Source organism: Cebus imitator, unplaced genomic scaffold (genome assembly GCF_001604975.1).
Source record: "Cebus imitator isolate Cc_AM_T3 unplaced genomic scaffold, Cebus_imitator-1.0 Scaffold51, whole genome shotgun sequence".
NCBI lineage: Eukaryota > Metazoa > Chordata > Mammalia > Primates > Cebidae > Cebus > Cebus imitator.
Genome location: NW_016107366.1, coordinates 5659768 through 5678866, shown reverse-complemented (window position 1 = coordinate 5678866; position 19099 = coordinate 5659768). Strand labels below are relative to the sequence as shown.

General features: G+C 41.1%; 1 protein-coding gene across 4 annotated transcripts in view; it reads left to right on the top strand.

Annotated features, from left to right (window-relative positions):
* Nucleotides 1-17710, top strand: part of MSANTD3 (Myb/SANT DNA binding domain containing 3) — a 24139-nt gene extending 6429 nt beyond the window's left edge. For 2 of the 4 annotated variants that reach the window (XM_017527794.2, XM_017527795.1), the window contains exons 2-3: nt 7859-8309; nt 16537-17710. In XM_017527794.2, the coding sequence (XP_017383283.1) occupies nt 7892-8309; nt 16537-16946 (828 nt within the window). In that variant the 5' untranslated portion in view covers nt 7859-7891 and the 3' untranslated portion in view covers nt 16947-17710. Of the gene's footprint in view, nt 1-875; nt 896-7858; nt 8310-10845; nt 10986-16536 lie in introns of those variants that run through there. The other 2 variants (XM_037738231.1, XM_037738232.1) reach the window with 2 other exon arrangements.
* The last annotated feature ends 1389 nt before the right edge of the window (nt 17711-19099 follow it).

Genomic DNA, 19099 nt, shown 5'->3' with positions numbered 1-19099 from the left:
GCTAATTTTTGTATTTTTAGTAGAGACGGGGTTTCACCATGTTGACCAGGATGGTCTCGATCTCTTGACCTCGTGATCCACCCGCCTCGGCCTCCCAAAGTGCTGGGATTACAGGCGTGAGCCACCGCGCCCGGCCGACTACCTTTTATTTTTGGAGCCAGGGTCTTGCTCTGTCACTCTGGCTGGCGTGCAGTGGCATGATCATATCTCACTGCAACCTCCTGGGCTCAAGGGATCCTCCGATCTTAGCCTCCCTAGTAGCTGGGGCTATAGGCACATGCCACCTTGCCCGACTAATTCTTTAATTTTAATTTTTATAGCAATGGAGCCTTGTTGCCTAGGCTGGTCTTGAACTCCTGAGCTCAAGCAGTCCTCCTGCTTTAGCTTCTTAAAGTTCTGGGATTATAGATGTGGGCCGTCACACCCTGCCCAAGTCCTTTGTAGTTTAAAAGAAACACTATTTTTGAGGTGTTGAGTCAGGAGACAGGCAACAGACCAGGGTAGGAAATAGCTTTTCTCTCTTTAGAGCAAACGGATTGCCCATCACTTGCCAGGCCTTGCTTGTGGGGAGGGCTGCCACATGTCCTTCAGTTCACCCACCACTTCTGAAAGTGTTCTTTAAGTCCTTCCCTCCCACATTGTGGCCCTGCTTTGTTCTCAAGCTAATCTAATTTCAGTCTGTTCAAGTAGGAATTAAAGTTCCTGTTCTAGATCCCCCAATTTTGGAGTGTGTCCCTGGGCTCATCTCTGTCACTGTACTTATCACACTGCCCCACACCAGCCTGTCCCACAATGCATGTGGTACATTATGGCTTCATGGGACTGTGATGTCCTCATTGGTCTGTGATCTTCTTGACTTTAAGGAATCAATACCATTCTCCTTGATGCCTGCAGAGTAGGTGTTTGGTTAATCCTTGTATATCCTCCCTGCCTCTGCTTTCTGTTGATCCCCCTACCCTTCTGTGGACACATATACGTCCTGCTCATTTATTCCTTTGAAACAGTCTTTGGCTGGGTGTGATGGCCCATAATCCTAGCACTTTGGGAGGCAGCTGGATCACCTGAGGTCAGGAGTTCAAGACCAGCCTGGCCAACATATAGTGAAACCGCATCTCTCTAAAAATACAAAAATTAGCTGGGTGTGGTGATGGGCACCTGTAATCCCAGCTACTTGGGAAGCTGAAGCAGGAGAATTGCTTGAACCCGGGAGGTGGATGTTGCAGTGAGCCGAGATCACGCCACTCTGCTCCAGCCTGGGAAGCAGAGCTAGACTCTGTGTCTCAGAAAAGAAAGCAAGCAAGCGGGGGAGGGGGAGGGGAAGGGGAAGAGGAAGGAACTTTGGTGTGTACTTCTTCCTTTCCAATAACGTCCCCACTCAGAGTCTGGGCCTTTTCTTATCAATTATGTATCTGATGATCTCCTTCAACTCTCTCCATTCATATCCTATACATTCTTAAAGATCTAGCTCAAATGTCCTGTTGTTCATGAAGAATGCAAGTGAACCTCTTCCCTCCTCTGCATGCTCAAGGTGCTTTGTCCTCTCTTCTGGTGTCTGTTTCGGCGTGCCTCTCAGTTTGTGCATGTCAGCGCTCTTTCTAGGCTGGAGGGTTCAGCCTGTCCCTGTATCTCCCACATACTCTAGAATGGTGCTGAGCCTTTGGCAGGAGTTCATCACATATTTGTTGAATTGTGTGTGTATGAAATAAAGAGCCGATAACTGTGTGTATACACACACACACACACCCCATATATATATACACACACATACACACAAACACACAGAGCACTATTCTACTTTTGGAAGCAGTTTAATATGGGTGGGAAGAGTGGAAAGAACTAAAATTGATTGAAGCTCTAGTCTGTGCTGCTTTCTTCATGTTGCAGGACTGTTGTGCAGAGGGAATGAGTCAGGATCGGGGTGGCGGGTGAGTAACTCCTTTTCACAGATGAAGTTATTAGAGGTCAGTTGACTTGTCCAAAGTCACACGGTTGGGTGAGGGCTAAAGTCAGGATTTGAGCCCAGGTTTTCTGCATCCAGTGTCTTGGTTCATTTCACTTTGCTTTAAGATCAGCAGTCCATTAATGTCCTGAAGTCTGAGTTTCCAGTGCCACGCTCTTCAGTCATGGTACCCATTCTGAGTATTAATTTCAAAGAACTCCTGTTTCCACAAAGGGCAAAAAACATGAAATCTTAATAAGTTTCTCTAGTCTTTGCTCAGACTTTAAGATTTAGTTTCACCCTTGGTGGACTTAAAAATCACTAGATGGTATATTAGTCTCCTCAGGCTGCCATAATAAAATACCACAGATTGTGTGGTTGAAACAGAAATTGGATTCTCATAGTTCTAGAGGCTGAGAAGGCCAAGATCAAGGTGTGGCAGGTAGGTTTCATCCTGAGGTTGCTTCTCTTGGCTTGTAGGTGGTGGCCATCTTGCTGTGTTCTTACATGACCTCGTCCTCTTTGTGAGCCATTGAGGGTAGGGGGGCATGCCAGCTTCCTGGTGTCTCTACTTATAAAGGCACTAATCTTATTGGACCAGGGCCCCATACTTATGACCTTATTTAACCTTAATTGCTTCCTAAGATGTCCAGTCCCCAAATACAACCACTAGGGGGTTAGGGCTTCAACGTGAATCTTGGAGGACACAGATATTTAGTCTATAAACAGACGGATTTTTGTTTTAAGTTGGATAGTAAATGTATGCATTACAGTTTCTGGTGGTTTAATGTTAGTGTTTTGGAAATTGTGTTAATTTTTTCCTTTTTGTTCTTCTTTGGGTATTGGAATTGTGCCTTTTTATTTAGGCCTATCTATGGGTCTTTGCCTAGCCCAAGGGGAACCTCCACTGCATTTGGATTTTGCTATTTTATTTGACCATTTCTACTTTAATGCACCTTTTGTTTTTTTAAGAGATGGGGGTCTCACTATGTTGCCCAGGCTGAGGTGGAGTGGCTATTCACAAGCACAATCATAGCTCACTATAGCTTCTAATTCCTGGGCCCAAGTCATCATCCTCCCTCAGTATCCCAAGGAGCTGGGACTACAGGCACCCCACCGCACCCAGCTAATGCAGCATCTAGTGTACTGTTTTGTCATGTATGATACTGTGTGCACGGTAGGCTGTTTTATGCCTATATGAAAATATCTACATTTATAAAATGTTTACTGAGAACCCACTTTGTGAGGGTCACTGGGCTCCATGTTGCCCTACAGTTCTGCATAAGAATGGGTCACACACTGTCTAGCAGAACGGCAGACAAAAGAGATGATTGCTCCTGAGCAGAATTGGGGGACAAGGAAGGCCATTCCTTCCCTAATAAAAGCTGATGCACAGGGAGCGCTTGTTATGTTATCATCTGTAACCAATTATGGACATTGCTGAATAGTTTTAAGCTAGAGTATGCTTTCTAGCCTCAAAGTTTTTATTAATAAGCATTAATAAGCTTTGCTGGAGAGATCTCTTACTTTGGGAAGTATTTGTTTACATGCTCAGATGGAATGCCAGCATTCCCCTGAGGCACGGACCATGCATGTTAAAGCTCTGTAAGATCTCTATAGTTACTCTTCAACCATACAGTCATTATGATTATTTTTGAGACAGAGTCTCACTCTGTTACCCAGGCTAGAGTGCAATGGCTTGATCTTGGCTCACTGCAACCTCTGCCTCCCAGGTTCAAGTGATTCTCCTGTCTTAGCCTTCTGAGTAGCTGTGATTACAGGCGTGTGGTACCACACCCGGCTAATTTTTGTATTTTTAGTAGAGATGGGGTTTCATCATTTTGGCCAGGCTGGTCTTGAACTCCTGACCTCAGATGATCCACCTGCCTTGGCCTTCCAAAATGCTGGGATTACAGGCATGAGCCACCACGCCCGGCCCAAACATACAGTCTTATTGGATCAACGGCAGAAATTATTTCAGAGCTCTAGTTAGAGTGAGGAGGACTCCACTCATGTGGGAGGACTGTGGGCCCTAAGTTTGAAAGTGGGAAAAGGTGATGGAGGGAGGGAAATGAGTGGGGAAAGAGCCAACAGATGGAGATACACTCCACCTAAATTGCCCTACCCTGGGCCCTTTCCCAGCTGATTAGATTAGAGTGTTAATGGCCATACTTTGAGCTGGGGAATAGAGGCTATCACTAGGTCTGAAAGAAGAGAGCTAAGCAGAGCAGAGAGGAGCATGGGCATTGGAGTATTAATTGGAGTAAGTCAGACCACTTAATATTTGTGTGACCAGAGTAAGTTACAGAGCCACAGTTTTCTTATCTGGGAAATGGGAATAGTAATTGGTTAAAGGAGACAAGCAGCCTATTTCACAAGGCTGTTGAGAATCCATAAGGAACCTTTGGGGTACATTGCCTTGTATCAGAATCCCTTTATAGCCAGGCAGAATGCAACCACAAGGCCCAAGGAACTCTGCTGTTCTACGAAATTAAGCAAAGTAAATTGGTAACTTTGGATTTACTTAGCTAGTGATTAAATAACAGTTTACTTAATAGGCTATTAATGGTACCCAGGTGTTGGTAATTCCAAATATTTGCTTTTGAGAGCAGTTGTATAATTCTCGTACTTTATGTAAATATATATATGCATATGTATGCATGTATATATACGTATTTTTTAACGGAAAACATTAAAGTATAACAAATGCTCTCAGAGGCTGTTTTTGGGAGGGTTAAATGATATTGTGCATTTTAAATATTTGTTACGTTTGACCTACAATAAGGGCTCAATAAAAGTTATCTGCTGTTATATTATTGCTATCATTATTATTATTACTTTGAGACTCAGCTGGCCACATGTCGGGGAAGAGCCTTTGTGAAATTTAGACTCCCCACAAGTCCACTACCACCTGGTGGCAGCTAGTTGTACTGCACACATTGTGAGGAAGAATTACATTTCTTGGAATTCCTTCCATGTAATTTCAGTCCCACCAAGGATCACAGGACCTTTGTTCAGATTGTGGCTTCCTTACCTCAGAGCTGAAATTCATATACCATTAATCGATGAAGTGACATTTTTTACTTCCACAGTTGGCATAGAATAAAAAACGAAATAGGGAAATGGATATGCTTATGTGCTGTTACTAGAAATGTAATTGGTGCACTATTTGACAAGGGCAAGTTGGGGATGTAACATAAGTCTTAAGTGTTTTTATCTTTTGGTCCAACAGTTCTAGGAATTTCTCTTGAAGAAATAAGATAGAAGAAAGATATTTATTTAGAAAGTGTGTGTGTGTGTGTGTGTGTGTGCGTGTGTATACAAATATAATGTATATGTAAAATAGCATTACATATAACAAAATAGGGAGTAATACTTTTTTAATTTATGAATCAGAGCTCTTAATCCTTATAGCAGCAATTCTTAGGAGTGGGGAAAGTTGGCATATTGACATCTGGAGCAGAGGCGTTGGTTGAGGTTGGGGAAGTGGATCAGTATCTGCTGTGCGAGCTGTGTAATTTAAGAACAGTCAGTGTATCTATTAATTTCTTAACAAAAACTACAGAAAGTAAAGCTGGACATAGACATCTTGGCACACAGAGATAATGTAGAAGAGATATATTGTACAGGGTGTGTGTTAATAAATTTCAGTTTGGGGAACATTGATTTATAGGGAATGGAAGAATGGGTGAGGGTAAAAAATTAATTTGGGACCTTTGAGGAAGAAGGATCCTGGATTGGGTATCATTGTATAGATATTAGAGCAATATAATCAAAGCACGAGCGTGGGAATTTAGCGTTATAGGGACACATCCCCAAAGATAAATGTCCACTCTTTTAGCTTTGCTCAGGACCTGAGGGCCAAACTACCTTTGACATGTGTCTAAACGTCTCAGTCTCTGATACCTGATGTGTCCAGTATGAATGTAGAGCAGGGTACCTGGTATTTGGAGACACAGATTACCCTAGTACTTCATTCTAGTAATAACAACTTTTAGGATCAGGCGGTGCAGAGTGAGAAACCCTGAGCAGGTTCTGTCACCCTCATGCAAAGCCCACACTCCTTGGCGTCAATTTAAAGGCTCTCTGATCTGTCCCAGTCCTCTCCGGCCCAGTCAAACAGATTACAGCCATTCACAACTACAGAAACCCCTTCCCAGGCATACTGTGTGAGTAGCTAGCTGGAAATAGTGTGATTTAAAATTAGTGTACCATAAATTTAAAAGTCACAGCCTCCCCCCCCCACTAATTTTTTATTATGGAATTTTGAAACATAACAAAGATTGAGAAAATAACTTAATCCTTGTGTACCCATGACCTTTGATTTCAAATGACACTATTTTTGGCTCATGGGAATCTTTTCAAGTTGGTTCCTAATTTTTTGACATGATTGGTCAGTTTTAAATGGACTATTTCATTAGTATCTTGATGCTTGCCTGTTACTCTGAGAAATCAGAGGCTTGGAGAATGTAAGAAGGACTGGGAATACGTTGGCCCTTTCCAATAAGTGAAATAATGCTTACTTTATTGCTGCAGTCAACATGGCTTCGCTACGTTTTTGATGTAACATATTTGAGAGGTTAATTTTATAGGAAACTTTCTGTGATTAAAAGATGTGGGCAAAGCATGGGGTCCTAAAGCACACATGGATTTCATACACTTCACTGTAATAAGACATTCATTAAGCACCTGTTGTGTGAAAGATGCTGACTCAGCACTGTGGAGGATGACAAGGTGACTTACGGGAATCATAGTGGAATCATTTGGAGTCACCCAAGGCGAGAGGCTGAGAGACAGATGTGGAATGATTCTAAGAATACCAGACTCCTAGGGCAGTCCAAGTTCTGGACTTTCCATGTTGCCATCTTTGTGATCTTGTGCAATCCACTTCACCTTTCTGATCTTTACTTCTTTCAGCGGGGAAGAGACTTGGGGGATGTAAAGAGGAACATTGGACTCAGTGTCTGAGTGCCTAGGCCCTTTACATCTAACATTATATACATTGTTTACTTAGGATTTTTAAAAGCAACCCTCAGACCTGAGGGATCACAGACTCCAACCTGTCATTTTACAGATGAAGAAACTGAGGTTGGGGTTGCTCCAGGTACATGACACAGAGTGATGAAAACATCAGTTTTTTTTTTGTTTGTTTTTTTTTTTAAGACAGTGTCTCCTTTTATCATTCAGGCTGGAGTGCAGTGGTACAAACATGGCTCACTGTAGCCTCGATCTCCTGGGCTCAAGTAGTCCTACTTCAGCCTCCCAGGTGGCTGGGATTACAGATGCGTGCTACCACACCTGGCTATTTTTTTTTTTTTTTTTTTTTGGTAGAGACAGGGTTTTGCCATGTTGCCCATGCTAGTCTTGAACTCCTGGGCTCAAGCAATCTACCTGCCTCAGCCTCCCAAAGTGCTGGGATTACAGGTGTGAGCCACTGTGCCCAGCTGTACGTCATCTTTTATATTTGATTACACGGTGGCTTCTCTTGTCCTCAGCTGTGACAAAACAAATACAAAGCTGTTTAGTTCTAAAACTGGCTAACATGACTTGGGGGGAATAATCAGTTCCCTAATATTAAAGAAAAAGAAATTAAGAAATCAGAGTTCTATATAGATGTTCAACTTTTCTTTCCTTTCTTTTTCTTTTCTTTTCTTTCTTTTTTTTTTTTTTTTGCTGCTGTTATATACCAGATAGTCCCAGTATGGCCACAACAATCCAACAATCCACTTTGAGGTAAAACCCCATTCCTAGTATATTTCTAAATATTTTTCTGAATCCTGAATATCATAATTCAACATTAATGGCAAAGAAAGTACTGTATTTCAGACAAGGGAATCCAGTCAGGAATCAGGCTTCAGTGATTTGTTGGTATTGTTTTTGCTGGAGTTGGTAATCATTGCTTCAAACTTCCTTTTACAGGATAGTTAGCGGCCAGGAGAAATATAGTGGAAAATGCAAAACAACGAAATTATAAAGCCTGCCAAATACTTCTCAGAATTGGAAAAGAGCATCCTGCTGGCTTTAGTAGAAAAGTACAAATATGTGCTGGAATGTAAGAAAAGTGATGCGCGAACTATTGCCCTTAAGCAGCGTACCTGGCAGGCGCTGGCCCACGAATACAACTCTCAGCCGAGCGTGTCCCTGCGGGATTTCAAACAGCTGAAGAAGTGCTGGGAGAACATCAAGGCTCGGACCAAAAAAATTATGGCCCATGAAAGGAGAGAGAAGGTGAAACGGAGCGTCAGCCCGCTGCTGAGTACTCACGTGCTAGGGAAGGAGAAGATCGCCAACATGCTTCCGGAGCAGCTCTACTTCCTGCAGAGCCCCCCGGAGGAGGAGCCCGAATACCACCCCGACGCGGTGGCCCAAGGTATCCGTTCCTGATGCCAGTGTGCATGCTCTCACTGGTGTACCTGTTTGACATTTTAATTTTAAAATCCTCCTTTTGAGGGAACTTCTAAAAATGAAACTTTTGTATCAAACTCGATTTTCCTAATTCAAAATCTCAGGATTATATAGGACATTCAGAGTCATATAGAGGTGAAGGTGGTGGTTCACGCCTGTAATCCCAGCACTTTGGGAGGCTGAGGCGGGAAGATGGCTTGAGCCCAGGAATTTGAGACCGCCCTGGGCAACTAAGTGAGACCCCTGTTTTTACAAAAAATAGAAAATTAGCTGGGCATGGTAGTGTGCACCTGTAGTTCCAGCTACTTGGGAGGCTGAGGCTGGAGGATCACTTGAGTCCAGGAGGTGGAGGCTACAGTGAGCTGTTTTTATGTCACTGCACTTCAGCCCGGGTGACAGACTGAGACCCTGTCTCAAAAAAAAAAGTCATACAGTATATAGAAAAAAAAATACTTGTTTACATCATTGTGCTAGCTCTTTTAGAGACTCATTACTTAAACATAAAGAAAAATAAGTTATCAGTTAACTAATGCATTAATGGAGTTGTTATTAGTGAGGCACTGCAGTTGCCTATCTCAACCTATCTCAAATATGTTGAGATTTTTATGAAGATTTATATTCATCTACTCAATTTCACTTTTTTTCAAAAAATATTTTTGGAGATCCTTATGTGCACAGCACCACAGTAGGCCACTCAAAAGGCCATATTAAAAGAGTGAACTATTTCAAACTTAAAAAAAAGTACAGAGACCAATATGATAAACACCTGTTTTAGCATTCACCCAGATTAAAACCCAGCATTTTTAGCCATTATAATATTGTGATCCACAGTTTTGGTTTGTGGTACCCTAGGGATCTTGAGAAACTCTGAAAAAAATTAACTTTAATATACTTTCATTAAAAAGAGGAAAAGATGTCATACATAATTCTTAAGGGAAAAAACACTCATAATGAAGGATACAATGATAATGTGTCGTAGCTTCAAAAGGTTGGAATTAGGGGCTATTGAAATGTCTCTAGGCAAGGGTAGGGTGGAAATGCACATTGATAAATTTCCTGCAATTCCTGCTGCTTTTCAGACAGGAAGTAGCCAGTTTATGTAAAAATTCATTCTTAGAGACTTTATTTTTACTTAAACATAAAGAAAAATAAGGGACTGCATTAGTGGAGTTGTTATTAGTGAGGTGCTCATTGCAATTTGCAGAGGAAAGAAATTGAAGCAGAGAATGGTTCCTGCTGGGGGACAGAGGATTGTTCATAAGGTACTTCAAGGACTCAGTAAGCACTTCCCCAGGAGAATCTGGTTCTCAGCTTGCAGGAAGGGAAATTCACTTGTCAGTCTCTCTAGAGTAGATTGAGCTCTGAGGGACTGGCTCCTGTTAATTAAAAGTAACAAGAAGCAGTCTAAAGCCAGGAATGCTATCTGTGTAGAGTGGAAAAGATAATTACCAACTCCATCAAATACATGTTTTTGATTAGCACCTTTTTTTCTGTCCTGTAGGCAGACGATCCTGGAGAAGCAAATTATGATCAAAAGTTTGCTTACTGATCGTTTGAGCAAGGTTAAGTCCAGGAAGCCAGTTGGGTAACCATAGTGGTTTATGTTATGAACCTCATGCGTTGATTTCCAGTGTAGGAATCTTATGTCTGGGTTTTCATCCCTGAGTTCCCAAGCCAGGGTACCTCCTAGCAGACAGTTCGTAGGGGCACTGCCAGCTCTCTCTCTTTATCCCTCCTCATTGCTGCTTCTGTAGTTCATGGGCCCCCGCTGCTAATTAATGGTGTCCTTGTTTTGGAGATGTTTATAGCGTCAGCGAGTTACTGCCTATCTTGCTGACTTCAGAGCCATTCAGCTTCTGTGAGGCTGTGGAGGAGTGTGCTGGAGGGAGGGAGGGAGTGGATCAGCAGGGCTGCTCTTTACGTTGCTTATTTTCCCTGGGAGATACTGCTGAGGAACGTGCTGGTGTGAGCTGATTTGTTTATTTTGCAAACCTGTGATCCGAATTATTGTGTATTGATTTCATAGAGTTATTCTTTTGGGACCCAGACAGTCTTATTTCCCCATTTTCAAATTCTGGGGTAGGATCTAGGAAAGTTCATCCCATAAATTTTTTTCTCTTTCTTTTTAGAAGAAATGATGTAATTCATTTATTCAGAATTTATAAATTTTCAGCAAGAAGGGAATAAAGGTAGATTCTCAATGTTTTCCTTGTAGTGACATTTAATAGTGATTCAAGTGTGAAGGGATTTATTTTAAATTGGATGTTTGTACATAGGTGACACTGGGGACTTACCTTTTTGCTGGTGATTATTAAAGCAAAGTCAAATGCTCCTTGCTCCTGTGTCTAGGTCCCATTAGGAGGGTGGTAGAGAACCTTGGTGCTTTGTCACCTGGGAAATGTGTCCAAAGATAATCTGTTAATACTAGTAGGTAGGGTACTGGAACTCTTCCTTTACAATTAAAACAACTTTGAGTTCATTTCACTCATTTTGCATTTCAGTTTTCTTTCATGAAAGAAAAAGAAGCCTGGAATTGTCAATCATCCTTTCTGGGACTTGGTGGGAAAAAGGTGGAAAATCTGCTATAGGGTTATGGCCCTCATTACATCTTGTGTATTTGACATAAGGAGTGTGTGTGTGTGACTTTTGTATTTCTAACACTGTGCTGTTTAATACAGTTGCCACAAGCCGCATGAGGCTATTAAGCACTTGAAATGTGGGTAGACCACATTAGGATGTGCTATAATTGTGCACATCACATTTTGAAGACTTAGTACCAAAAAATGTAAAAAAAAACTCATTAAATAACTTTTATAGTTACATGTTGAAATGATAATATTTTAGATATATTGGATTAAAAAATATATCACCAACATAAATTTCACCTTTTTTTTGTTTTAGTTTTCTAATGTGGCTCTGAGGATATTTAAAATTATATAAATAGCTTATATTGTATTTCTGTTGGACAGTACTGTTCCAACACCTTATTGGGTGCCTGTTACAGAATTAGGTATTCAGAAATTTGTTGGAATTTATGATAAAACTATTAAACAGGATGGACCTTAGTAGTATTCCACTAGAGGCCTCTCTCCAACTACTTTTTGGTATGAGATAGTTTCAACTGTGTCATCTTGATCACTGTCTCTTGGATATACTTAGCTTTGGTAGTGACTTTCTGAAAATGTCCATCTTTATTTGAACATACTAGTCTTAAAATTTAAGTATAACACTTAGGAATAGATTAATATTTGCAAAAAAAAAAACAGTATTTCCTTCTTAAATATATTAAAACAGTTTACGCCCTGTGGATTTTGATGTATGATAATTTGACTTTGCACTTATCGTCCATTAATTTGAGGAAAACTGTGTGCAGAACCAACTAAGGGAGCCAACAAAATTTGCTAGGAGTGGCTGGGAGGCTAGGATGACCAAAGGTCAAATACATTTAAGAAAATTAAGCTTTGGAGTAGCACCCAAATGTCTTAGGATAATTTATATTTAATTTCACATTCTATGCTATAAAGTGATACTTGATAACTGTGAACATTTCTTTTTTTTTTCCCCCCTCAAACACTGTTCAGATCTTTTTTTTTTTTTTTGAGACAGTCTTGCTCTGTTGCCAGGCTGGGGTACAGTGGCGTCATCTCAGCTCACTGCAACCTCTGCCACCCGGGTTCCAGCAATTCTCCTACCTCAGCCTCTGGAGTAGCTGGAGCTACAGGCATGCGCCACCCCACACGGCTAATTTTTGTGTTTTTAGTAGAGATAGGGTTTCACCATGTTGGCCAGGCTGGTCTTGAACTCCTGACCTTGTGATCTGCCCATCTTGGCCTCCCAAAGTGTTGGGATTACAGGCGTGAGCCATTGTATCTGGCCAGACATTTTTTAATAAACTCCATTATTATTACTGTTTAATCTAATCCTAATCTTTTGGGGTAAGAACTCTGGTACCAGAGGACTGAGTTACATTTCCAGTCCTGGCACACCAGCCTCACTGGTCTGTGAAAAACCTTCCTTTTGTATTAGTTATGTGTTTGTTATATTTTTATTCCATTCTTTCATTCTCTTCTCCTGCACCTGAGTCATTCTAATGTGCTTGTGTATTCTTTTACATATGTTTTGTGTGCATCTCTTCTAAATTTTATGTAGATTAAATTTGTGCTAGAGATACCATTTTCTCTGCTTTTTTCACTTAGAATACTGTTCTGAAGATCAATTCCTAGGCTGGGCACCGTGGTTTATGCCTGTAATCCCAGCACTTTGGGAGGCCAAGGCAGACAGATCACCTGAGGTTAGGAGTTCAAGACCAGCCTGGCCAACATGGCAAAACTCCTGTCTTTACTAAAACTATAAAAATTAGCCAGGCAGGGTGGCACACACCTGTAATCCCAGCTACTTGGAGGCTGATACAGGAGAATTGCTTGAACCTGGGAGGTAGAGGTTGCAGTGAGCCAATATCACACCACTGTACTCCAGCCTGGGTGACACAGCAAGAATTCATCTAAAAAAAAAAAGATCAATTCCCATTGCAATGTGTAAGTCTAGTTTCTTTCTTTTAGTTAATGTGTTATACTCCATAGTATGCATCCACATATTTATCCACTTTCCCAGTCAGCCCTATTTCCTATATCTGGGGTTTGGCCTGTTTGCAGTTTCCTTCCCATTCTTTTATAGTAGGCTTTTCCTGCAAATAGTAAACTTTCTCCAACTGTCCAAGTGAAAGAACATCCCCTTGGCTTTCCTGGTCCCAGGAAAGCTGCTGGGCTTTCCTACCCTTTTTGCATAAGATTGAGTTGTTTTCTCCTTCAGGTGGCTTTGCTTTACCTCAGAGAGAGACTACATGGTGTATATTTGCAGCATAGTGTCATTCCTAGGCTAGTCTTTTTCCAATTAAGAGAAGATTCTTCCCATCTGAACAGTAGTTTCTATTCATTGGAACTAACGTGTGTGAAAGTTACTTAACTATACCATTGGGCTTCACTAGTTTAAAGCCCTATCTTCTTCCAGAGTCTTCTTAAGAGGCCTGGCTTTTTTTCCTTTAAAATTTGTATGTTAGCACACATTTAAGCCAAAAGGAATAGTTTTTAAAGAAGAGTCATTTTTCTGCTCCTAGACACAAAATACTGTCTTTATGTTCACAGCTCTAGAAACTTAGAGATCAAAATGCAGGATACACACCCATATTCTTAATAAGAGATGGTTTTGTGGTGGATACAAATTGGAGGCTGCATTTTAAGATACATAAGTGATCAGCTGAACAAGTGGAAGAGCGGGGGGCTGAGTATTGTAGTGGTTGAGTTTGGATTTTGGAGTCATACAGGCTTAGATTAGAATCCTGTTTTCTTCAACTAGTCATGTGACCTTGGATATTGTATTTGGTTTTCTCTAATAATACCTCCCTCATAGGGTAAGGATTAAATGAGGTAATGCTATAAAGCATTAGCCTAGGACCTGGTTAGCTGCCCAAAAAACAGTAGGTGCTGTCATCATCATTGTCATCATCATCAGGTCCCTGACGCCTGGAATTGTAGAGATGAAAGTGAGAATTTAGAAACTGGAAGAGGCTGGTGCAGTGGCTCTTGCCTGTAATCCCAGCATTCTGGGAGGCCAAGGCGGACAGATCGCTTGAGCTCAGGAGTTTGAGACCAGCCTGGTCAACATGGTGAAACCCTGTCTCTAGCAAAAATACAAAACATTAACCAGGTATGGTGGTACATGCCTGTAGTCCTAGCTAGTTGGAGGCCGAAGTGGGAGGATCACTTGAGCCTGGGAGCCAGAGGTTGCAGTGAGCTGAGATCATGCCACTGCACTTCAGCCTAGGTGACAGAGTGAGACCCCATGTCAAAAAAAAAAAAAAAAGAAGAAGAAGAAGAAACTAAAGAAATTGGGCAAGACAGCAGCATTATGAGGGGATGAACTTTAAGGACTCAGAGGAGTATCTAGTACTCTCCCCTGGAATGAAATCAAAGAGAAAAGAGACTAGAGGTACCACAAAATGTCTAATGTGTCCAGTCTTCAAAGAAGACATTTTCAGATCCCAAATGAGAAAGGAAACAGGTGAGGTAATGCTCTTTGCAGTTGAAGCTCACATCTGGGGGCCGTATTCTTGGTGTTCACCCTCTCCCATTCCTTTGTCTCTTGTCTTGGTTACCCACACAGATCACTGTTCCTTCCCCATGGTTGGGCTGTGTTGGGAGGTATGTGACCCACTGCAGGTCATTCATCCCATACACATTTCTTACATGCCCAGCACTATGCCAGGCCCTGTGTTGGATTCTGCATGAGGATGAGCAGAAGCAGTCTCTGTCTTCAAAGTACTCAGAGACTTGAAAAGGAGGTAAACTGCCAGTTTTTACAAGTGTTCTCCTAGAGATAGGCCCAGGAGGTGGGGGAGCATGAAGGAAGAACATGTACTTGAGGCCAGAACTGTCTCCGGGAAAGATTTCCAGGAGACATTTTCATTATTTCTGGATGGCACAGAGGTACTCTTTCTTTTTTTTTAAACTTCTCTTCCAGAAGTAAGATTTTTACCTTTTCTTTAGTCATAATTAGGGACTAGTTATGGTTGTTACTTTACCTTGTGGAGTAGAATAATTAAACAGTAGCCATTTTCCTTTTATTAACAGGGTATTATCAATTAGGTTTCTCCCAGTAGCCATTAAAATTCACAGCATCCCATCTTCCAGAATAATGGAGTGGACATAATCATGTAATCAACTCTGTTAATAAATTGGCATTGTTTTTCTCCAAGGAGATGATTCTCATTATTGGAAATGTAAAGCTTCTCAAGAAAGCCTTAGAGTCACAGGTAGAAGACTCCATGGGTTAGTGGAGTTAGTGGTTTCCTTATTGAAACTCCCTTAATTGACACTAATGTTACTGCTCTATTAAAAAATCAGGGCAAACATAGCATTACCACACGTGGTATCCTTTTGCATTCATATACTCTTCCCTTTATATTCAAGGGTTCAGCTGGTAAACATTTACTAGGCATCCATTGTGTACCAAGCTAAGCCATTGGTACCCAAGGATTAAAAAAAAAGAGAATATCATGGTGCCAAAACAATACTGTGTGTGTTAAGTGTTGTAACAGAAGAGTACACATAAAGGAGAGAGCTGAGGTTTCACGGGGCAAGCGGCATTAGTTTTGAACGAGTAGGAGTTGAGGGAAAGTTAAAAAAACAAGACTACAGTAAGTGGAGGGACAGGTAGCCTAACTTTAAGCAGAGGGAACAGTGAAACAGAATTATGAAAAAAGCATCTTATAAAGGATGTGAATAGCTTGTGGTAGAATTGACAGTTGTACAGGGCATTTGGAAGAGTCAGACAAGAAAGAAAGGTCAGAACAGGTTATGAGTTTACTTAGGGTGGATTAAGAACAGAGCCACAGATGGGAATTCCAAGGAGAATATGAAAAGGTAACAGGTGAGTAGAGCGAGAGTCTCAGTACATCAAGAAGACTTGACAAGGAGCAATCAGAGAGGAAGGCAGCTTTAGAGAAATTAGGAGAGTGATTGTTCAGAAGCTAATGGAGGAAAGAAATTTCAAGGATTGTCAAGTACCAAGGAGAGATTAAATAAGAGGGACATTGAAAACTCCCCAGTGGCAGTGCTGGAGAGTAAAGAGAAATGGTATGTGAGGGAGGTAAGCCAGGGAATGTGACTCATCTTTCAAGGAACAACATTTACAAGATGGTGCTCCAGGGCAAGGGCTAACACCTGTGACCAGGAAGCAGCACTAGCACTCTTGCAAAGATTACACATAAGTGTTCGTGGCTGAATGCGAAGTTGGCAAAGGGTGATGAGACTGATAGAAAACCTAATCTGGAGATCCACACTGGCTTTGCATTGTGGTCCTACACTCTCAGATTTGGGCACATTTCAATTTAGAATATCAACATAACAAGGTCTCTGTTCTTGATAAGCATGGTTTCTGGACCACGGATCCCATACTTGGAAGTTCTAGAAATAACCTAACAAAACCCCTTGTCATTATTTCTTAAGAAAATATTGCTTTTGATTTGTGGGTTTTCAAAAAGTCGTGTGGCTAGGGTCCCTGTAGATATGAAGGCCAAAGCAGACATGATTTTAGATACATCCTGTAATGAGGGACCTTGTCATTTGAAATAGGATTGATTTTTTTTCTCTGCCTGTAAAATCTTTGAATATATGTTTTCTGCTACTGTTTTTCAGAATCATTTGCTGTTTCAAATAGAGAACTGTGCGATGATGAGAAAGAGTTCATACATTTTCCAGTATGTGAGGGGACCTCTCAACCTGAACCCTCGTGTTCAGCTGTCAGAATAACAGCCAATAAAAACTACAGGAGCAAAACCTCTCAGGAAGGTGCTTTAAAAAAGATGCATGAGGAAGAACACCATCAACAAATGTCCATCTTACAACTGCAGCTGATACAAATGAATGAGGTGCATGTGGCCAAAATCCAGCAGATAGAGCGAGAGTGTGAGATGGCAGAGGAGGAACACAGGATAAAAATGGAAGTTCTCAATAAAAAGAAGATGTATTGGGAAAGAAAACTGCAAACTTTTACCAAGGAATGGCCTGTTTCCTCATTTAACCGGCCCTTTCCCAATTCACCCTAAGACTTTGGGGGTGGCTGTCTTGTAATTAATCTGTGTTGGCAAAGAATGTCTGGAACATGGACTTGCGGTCAGTAACCTGTAACAGAGTTACAACTAGGAAAATTAGAGTGGTAGTAGTCACTTATTTAAGAATTCATTCAGGTAAACAGCTGCACCCTCTGTACCCCTTCAGTGGCAAAGAAGCTGTTATAGTCTTCTGAAAATTATCACTATGAGTGCTATAATTCTGAATGTAATGTCTCTTAATTAGAATTCATACAAGAACCATGTGTGAGCGTTGTTGTTGTATTTTTTTTTTTTAATCAAATGCAAGTGTGACTATAAAGGAGTGTGGCTGATATTTTTTTTCTTTTTAAACAGACAACAGAACTTTTCTATCCAAATGAATGCCCTCCCATTGAAAGTGGCTGCCCTGGAAGGCTACATGTTTCTCCAGTGATGATGCAGTTGCTCAGAACTTGCTAGAGGTCTTTCGGGAACCTCCATGAGAGCTGCAGCAGCACCTTTTTTATTTTCTCAGTGGCATCCTCTGAGTATGGATTTTCTGTTTTTAAACAGCCCAGTGTTTAGAAGGGTATTTTCTAATGTGGCTCATAAACCACCTTTTAAGGCTTTTCCCTAAAGAGGGGTGTTCTAAGTAAGTCTCCAACAATGGTAGTTTTGTTGGAACTAAGGATGTAACTACTTAGAGGGAGAAATGTTTGTTTAGATTTCTGCATTCTGTTATGTTGGTTTTATTTTTAAAAAAAAAAATAGACTTGCAATTTTATAGTCACACTGTGTATGTTTTTTAAAGATGCTGCCTTTCCAGCTGGGCTCCAGTTTTGTCTTCTCTGTAGTTTCCTCCCAGCTTTGTACTACTAAGTTGATGATTGCCCTTGTTTTTAGTCTTTAGCCACCAAAGGGAAGGCCCTTCCCATGCTCATGGTGCTAGCCAGTAGTAATGCTTTATAGCTGGCATTACATAGTTAGCATTGGGCTTTTTAAGGATCCATTACCAACATATTTGGAAATATGGATTGATTAATGGATATTTTGACTGAGCTGCAGTGTAGCTTCTCCTGTACCCTCCTGTTACAAACAGCCGTGAGAGTTGGGGACAGCAAGACCTGGAAGCAGCAAAATGACACTTATGTGCCAAGGCAGATCAGCAGTTTCTGACAATGAGAGTTCAAGGTCATGTGGTGGGGAAAGAGGAGTATATGTGGCAGAGTCCACGTAAGTGGGTACTGTATAGGTCTTGGAGTCAGAGCCTGAATTCTAAGCTTGATTGGCCTTCAAGTTGCTATATAAATGTGGGTAACTCCTTTTAACCCTTAGTGTGGTGTTTCCTGTCCACAGAACAAGGGAGTTAGGCTAGATAATGTTCCAGGTCTGCTGCAGCTCCGTGGTTATGTTGTCTGTATAGTCTTGGATGGGTACTGCCTGCATCATAATCAGCTGGAGAGCATGGGTCAATTAGAGAGAAGTCATTTACTACAATGGCTAAGCTTTCCTCCTCCATAATCTTGGAATTTGGGGGCTGTGGACCGTAAATTCGGTAAGGTGCACATATACTTACTATTTAAGCACTGCACACAACTTAAAATGGATATGAATTTATTTTAAACACTGAATTATATTTTCAATGTCTTAGAGGAACTGGTTATTTGAAGGAAGCCTGTGAAGACTAGTCTTTGAAAGAAAAGATCCTCTGATAAGGATTTGTGTTCTTAATTTAGTTTTTACCAAATGGACCCTTTAGAGAAAGAAGCATCGGGATAAAGTCCCAATCTTCAGTAGTTTGTGGAAGACAGAACCCAATGCTTCATGCCCTCTTACCTTTTCAGGATTGGGACAGGGAACAGCAGACCCTAAACATATATGTGAACTGAGCAAAGACTGCCTTTGCTTCACCTATTGACGCATCTAAGAACCTCATTAATATGCAGGGTATGGAGTGGGTCTGAGATTCTACGCTTCTTGCAAGTTCCCAGTTTATGCCAGTTCTGCTTGTCTTATCTGGTCACCACACTTCTGAATAGCAAGGTTTCAGAGGATTCTATGAAGTTTTTATTTTTTCTAAAAAATTTGGTTTAGGTACATCTTTACGTACAGTGGTGCTAGATATAATTCTCTCTCTCAGAACTTATGACTTAACCACAAAAAACAAT